Raw genomic sequence first — 6,970 nt, 5'->3', positions numbered from 1 at the left:
TAGTTTAATCTATTAACTACATACTGGATGGAAATTTTACAGTTTAGTTTGTCACTTGCATCATTACTCACACATTTTCATATTACTCCTATTCTCACTAATGTGCACTTACTTGAATGTCCCTCTTCTAATGGCTGTTTCAGGGTACAGGTACCATACACACCTTCATCTACATCAAGGAAGAAGACCTGAGTGGATTGATTAAAATATTAGCAACTTATTTCCAAATAAATTGCCTTAGCTACATCAAATTTGCACAGAGCTGTAGCATTTTTTGGTTTTATTTGGAATGATCACAATTCAAACTCTCTACACACAGAGAGAAATCCATACATGCTCTGACACAGTCCAAAAGTAAGGGGTTTTTTTTAAACCCTTCACATGGACATCTGAAGAAAGGTAAGTGCCGAATGTTTGATGATATACCTGCACTTGCAGAAGTAAAATAAAAATTCTTGTCTCAGATGACTGTGATACAAATACTCCTTAAAAGGGCTTTTGCTCTCCTCATACTTGTTGGAACACTGACAATACAGGACAACCTGAGTAGTAACTACAGTCCATTAATACGCATGCTCAAAAATGGGTTATAGTAGGAGGCAACGAGAACCCACTGCTTCTATGCAGAGATATACTGCCATCCATGCTTTTCAAAACTGAAGAAAACCCTTTTCGATAGCAAAACAAAAGGCAGAATTAGGACCAGACTGAATTAATCTTTATAAGCCACTGTGTGTGGCAAAATACTAGCAGAACCTCTGATGGCACCCTCTGCTACGAATGTCCACCTGCCACCAGATCACGTTGCTGGCTTATCATTGCTTTTCAGCCAGTGTACACGTTGCAGCATGCCTCATTGAAGCTATTTCCTAACTAGGACCACTCCCGATTCTTACACCCTCTGCTCCTCAACTACCTCCACTCCAAAAGCTCCCCCAGCCTCACCCTTTCCAAATTCTTCTTCCTTTGTCATGTCCTCCCACACCTGACCCACGCTTCTTCCAACTTCCCACCCCTCTTCTCCCTCAGATTCCCCCTATATGAACAGTCACATACATGTGAGCCCTCACACCTTATTCTGAGTCTGTTTTTCCTAAAAGGAAGGGCCTTAACTGCTCCTTCAGTCCTGCTCATGGGCACTGCTGTTACTGCTACTTCCCTCTACCCTTTGTGCATCAGGTAGCTAAAAAAATACAACAAAAAACAATCAAAACTAAACACACACACACACACACACACAAAAGAAACAGCCCAATGGAACTTTCAAAAGCAGAAACCTAAGACATGCCCAGGACAAATGAGAAAACTTTTGCATGGCTGTACTCTTTGTTTGCTGTTTTCCCTGACTCACCTTTTATTTTTCTTCTTTATAAATAGCCTGTTCTCCGTATTTATTGCTGTGTTCTTACAAGAAATCAAATTAAAAGATTGTTAAGATAGTTTTCTGTTCTTTAGTTTCTGGAAATGAAACAGAAAGTTGTTAGGTTTTCTATAGGAGAGGCAAATACCTAATGCAGAACAAGTTATTTTGATTGCATAAGATACTTACCAACAAATTGCTGATAGCAGGAGCTGCCGTTCTCCTTTAAAAAGCTGCATACATTCAGCTTCTTGCTTTTTTTTTTTCTTTTTAAAAAACCTTTTAAAAAAAACCCTTAATAAATTATAACCTCTATCTGGAACACAGTATCAAAAGCTTCAGGCCCACAATGCAACGGACATTCTCTGTGCCTACACACTTCCCAAGGTGTTTTTTTGGAGAAAACAACAATCAACTCCATGGGCGAATGTCTCATATTTTATACTCATCTTGGTTTGGGAAGCAGCCCTTATACGCAGGACCTTTAAAAAAAAAATATTCCAGCCCTTCAGAATCACCTTTTTCTGCAAGTGGCTCAGAGAAGGCCTACATCTTATGGCCAACATCCACATCATGGGACTTCAGCCCTCTGTGTGTGAAAAATATTTGTAGGAATATCTAGAGTAATTCATAGCAATTGCGGTGGGGGGAAAACGACTAAAATCCTCTACTGCACCATTTGCTTCCCATAGGTACATAGAGATGATATTCTAGTTCAGCAAGAAAGAGAACAAAAGAAAACAGTACAGCTAAGAAACACCTGAATCACAGCAGTAGCCTCTCTCTTACCCCAATTGTCTGGCTGCTCACTTATCATATCAATTTAAGACCCGGCAGTCTTAATTGTGAAAATTAGTTCAGAACATTTAGAACCCATAAATGTTAAAAAGCCAGATAAACCAGACATGCTCAATCCATGCAATTTAATGAAAAAAATCCATACCCTAGAACTGTATTTCTTCGTATTGAGATCAGAAAATGTAGTCTAAATTGCCAATTTTCTTCCAACAATCTAACTGTTCAAGACTTACTATTTTAATAATAAATGACTAAGCATTATAAGTTTTTTTTAAAAAGTGTTTTCACTTTAATGGGTTTAGTTAATAACATCATGAATGGTACAAAACTGTCCTTTTTCACATTTCCATACATTGTATTACGGACCACCTGAAAATCTGGACTAAGAACGCATAAAGTGTCTCTTAATTAGCCCTAGCTTCATTTTTGCCATATGTAAAGGAAATACGCAGAAAAAACATGCATTTGTTAACAATGACATGTTATTATTAGCTTAAACAATAAGATATGGCAGAATGTGCATTGCGTAATGCACAGGTATGTAAATAAGGTAAGAGAGACCAAATGTCAAGTGTTGGCAACGAAATAAGAAATGGTTGATGACACACTGACATTTTGTGACCATAGTTTTAGCTTTTCTGTTTTAAAATTGTTTTAAATAGTAGTAAATATTTAAATAATATTTAAAATATATTTCCCTATGGAAATCATTTACTTGGAAGACAGCCTGTAAGATTTGACTTTTTAAAAAGTAGTATTTCATTTTGACAATATATGAATACAATATATGTCATAGAACTTCAAAGACCCTGAAGTCCTTAGCCATTTTCAGAAACAGTTTTTCAATCCAATTTTGTCTCTGATTTTTTGCTAGCAAAACTTTGGAAGTAGCATCTCAAAGAAAACCTGCCTTTAAGAGAAATACTGTATTTCAATAAAAACAAACCCAATGTAAATAGGGATGCCATACTAAAGGAAAAACCAGTGGAATTAAAAAACAAATAATTCATCATGCAATTAGTTTAATTTCTGTTTTGCTAATTCATGGTCTAAGGAGGGTTTTGTTCCTTCCTAGTGCATCTTCTCTTGCAGTCAAATGAGTGCTTAATTTCCACTGTCAGATGTTAAGGGATGAAGACCTCATTGTTACTTTAAGGAAAAAAGAAAAAAAAGATTGAGGTGTGGGTGCAGAATTAATTATCTAAAATGCATCAAAACAAAGTATTTGTGCAAAAAAGTAATTTGTACATTGACTTTTTTCTAAGTTTGCTTCAGTATAAAAAACCTCTTCAATCCCACTAACAAATCTTTATTTTGATTTATGATCCTTCAACACACTCAAAAGTTCCGTGGTTTTACTTATTCTAATTTGGTAAATTCATAATCCAGCCACTATCTTTGCAGCCCAAGACAAAGATGGAAGCTCCATTATATTAATCTTTAATAGTCTGGGGTAGTTACTTTTCTCAAGACAGGTTTTTCCTGTCTTCTACAGGCACAGTGCTTGTTTAACTGGCCTTGGGAATAAAACAGCCAAAAATAAGCCAGGTCACCTTCTATGGCAGTGCAGAGCATCCTGGCTGTTTTTTTGTTGTTTGGGTTTTTTTTTTAAATGGTTGTTGCTAAAATTACCTTCTTTTTAAATAGGGACAAGCTACTCCAAAAGCCTCTCGTTTATTTTTTCAGCTTCTAAGGACTTGGATTAAAACAAGTAGCTTCCTAAAGCTACTTCTAGATCCAAATATCTAGAGTAAGTATACAGTAGCAGTATAGAGATCATTCAGAAAGCACAGAGACCTCTCTCAATTAGTTGCTTCATAGTCATATTAGGAAGGGATGTGTGAGACACGAAGTCTGACGAGTTCTTTACTACACCATCAAGGAGCCAACGTTATTGCTCCTTCAGCCTGCACTCTAATAATTTTCAAAACTACAGATTAGAAATTCCCAAACTGTGCTGTGCTTATCACTGTAATGCGACAACAGAACTCTGCCTGGGCAAGTAAACACCTCTCATGAATCTACACACACTGCCAACCACCCCCACCAATAAGGGAACACACTAATTAAATTTGGTAACCCCCACTATCAATTAAAGAGTATACCAGGCATATTTCTACTATATCTCCAAGTGCGCATATTTACATAAAAATAATCTTAGCTGATTGCTACCAACGTTGGTAACTTTGCTGTTTGGTTTCACCATATAGACTCTAGCTCCTACCAGATTCAACACAGTACGACTGAAACAACAGCAACTCTTCAACCTTGTGCCTACCCTTCTTTTCACTGGGAAAATGAATTAGCTTCATGATTGCTCCAACAATCTGCACTTTCTTCCTAAACCAAACCCCATCTCACTCTCCTTGATTATGGTAGACGTAGCAGTAGCACAACGCATCTGTTAACGTGGCAGTGGCCTCCCTTTTTAAAGCAAAACCACTACGAAGAGGCTTTAAAAAAGGCAAGGGCACATACCCATTTCTGTTCACTGTAGTCTGCATACAAATTGTAAAGGAGAATTATTGCTTTTAAAAGATGAAAAGCTTTGGAAATATGGTAAACATCCTACAAGGTTCTAAAACTAATCAGCTAAAATTCTGTACATACTCTAATATTCAAACCTCTATTTGATTACTCAAGATCAAATAATTTCATTTTCACATCTATTCATTAAACTCTTTATAGTTCTAAGGTCTAATGAATATTTAACAACTAAATAGGATCCAAACAGATAACGGGAAAAAAAGATCACATGGCAATGAACATTATTTCATTTGGCCAATGAATAGTGAACCCTGCTTTCTTGGCTGAAATTAAGGCACTAAGTGGCAGTGAAAGGATAAAGGAATGAATTTTTTTTTCTACATTATCTAAAAAAAAGACCAACATGATTATTTTTTTAGGATGCCAGTAGAGTACATTTCCATTCTGAATGACTCTGTAAGGCATTCTGTTGGCAAATTTAAAGAAAATGTTCTCCTGATTAGAGCCCATTACATTCATTGTCTGCGTGTGACTAGTGGCACTACTGTTAACAAACTGGAGGGGAAAGAAAGCTACAAAGATGTCTGAAGACTTGAAAGGCACCAAAAAGAGAACAGCTCTGCAACTGCCAGTTCTACAAACAATTATGTAAGCTGTGTTTAACACTGCATATAGTCTATTCAATCATCAATCTTTGTTGACGAAGATAAAGTGTAGTAGCTCTTCATTTAAACTCTCAGTTAATCAAGTGCTAGTTTAGTAAGAAATTTATTTTCACGTATCAGAAAATAATTGCAGTGTCTAACACAACTACATTTAAAGCAAAACTAGTCTAGTATGCATTATTCTGGTTAACACTGAAGCAAACCTGTATAAACAAAAGGGTTACCTCGAGATATATAGCTTACAATATGAAATCAACATATAAATGAATAGGATTTACTGAAAACAATGGAAAGTGTATTACAAAGATACATGAAACAATTTTAACCACAATATTTTCTCTGTGAAAAATACAACTATTAGTGAGATAAAATGTACAATTGAATTTTTTTTTCCAAAAGAAAAAAAAAACACAGTATAAAGGAAAATATTTTTTTTCTTCAAAACAGGGAAAATAGTTAAGGTCATTGTCTTTCATTACAATATAATTTGACACAAAAAGCAGTCATAGGATTGCACCAACTCCATGTTCAGTCTCCTGAACATGACAATAGTAAAAGGAGTCCATAAAGCATAATGACATTTCTGGATTTTATGATGGCAATATGCGTATGCAGAAACTGATGTCACTCCGGCTCTGTTCACAAAATGTACAAAACTCTAAATTTGGTGGCCAGACATGTAAAAATTAGATCACCCCAACGCTGACTTTTCTGTTGCTTAGTAAGGGATGGAAAAATCTGTAGTATTTTAAGTGTTGTTATCTTTTTAGCAATAAAGAAAAAAGTATATGTAGTGCATGCTTTATCACTTGTCAAAAACATTTCTGAAAATAAAACTAAGTTATCCAATAGTTTACAAAATAGAAAATAATTCTTCAGGTTAAAATTGTGGTTAGGTTTATGTTTAGTTCCATCTCCAAAGGACTGATTTCCTTGGCAGCATCACTTTTCCTTAGCAAGAGCCAAGGCACAAAGTTCCATAAAGAGAAATAAAAATGGCTACAAACAAGAACGCAGTCTGGCATTGTAAAAGAAATCAGAGCCTCTCTCTGAGCTTTCTGTTCCATCAGGTTAGTGCCGTTGAAAAATGTGAGATTTGGGATACATTTTTGTTATGAGCATTTCTGCTGGACACGATTCAAGAGTTCACCAAACTTTTCAAAAAGATCCTCCACCCATTTCATATTTTTCATGCACAGCTGCACAATCTCTTCCTGTCCTAGATCTCCACTCTTCTTCTGAACAGAAGAAATCTATTTAAAAAACAGAGAAGGAGGGGAGACAGAAAGATGCATACACATATACATGTTAGACTGCCAGCATTTCAGAATTTTTGTGTTTATATTCTGCAGTTAAATACAAACCTTCTTTGGAAGAAAACCTTTAAGCTTTAAAAACAAGGCAAAATGCCCCCAAAAATGCATTTCTTAACAAATAAGTCAAAGCTCAACTATGATGTTTCTGCTACTAGAATATTTCCACCAAGGATTTGAAGAAAAAATAAAGGAGTGGGCATTCTAAGACAAAAAGTAGCTCCTAGATCTGAGGAGTTACACACTGATAAAATTTGTTCCATTTATTTTGGCTAACAGTGAAGAATGCTTACCTATCCTGACGGAAACTGATTTCACACAAACCTTGTAAGCCTCAAATCTGAATG

General features: G+C 35.8%; 1 protein-coding gene across 4 annotated transcripts in view; it reads right to left on the bottom strand.

Annotated features, from left to right (window-relative positions):
• Positions 1 to 5,394: 5,394 nt before the first annotated feature.
• QSER1 (glutamine and serine rich 1) overlaps positions 5,395 to 6,970 on the bottom strand; it is a 44,874-nt gene continuing 43,298 nt past the window's right edge. For all 4 annotated transcript variants that reach the window (XM_068398063.1, XM_068398065.1, XM_068398061.1 and 1 more), the window contains one exon: positions 5,395 to 6,563. In XM_068398063.1, the coding sequence (XP_068254164.1) occupies positions 6,423 to 6,563 (141 nt within the window). In that variant the 3' untranslated portion in view covers positions 5,395 to 6,422. The remainder of the gene's footprint in view (positions 6,564 to 6,970) is intronic.

Source organism: Nyctibius grandis, chromosome 4 (assembly GCF_013368605.1).
Source record: "Nyctibius grandis isolate bNycGra1 chromosome 4, bNycGra1.pri, whole genome shotgun sequence".
Taxonomy (NCBI): domain Eukaryota; kingdom Metazoa; phylum Chordata; class Aves; order Nyctibiiformes; family Nyctibiidae; genus Nyctibius; species Nyctibius grandis.
This window is presented reverse-complemented; position numbering and strand designations above follow the sequence as displayed.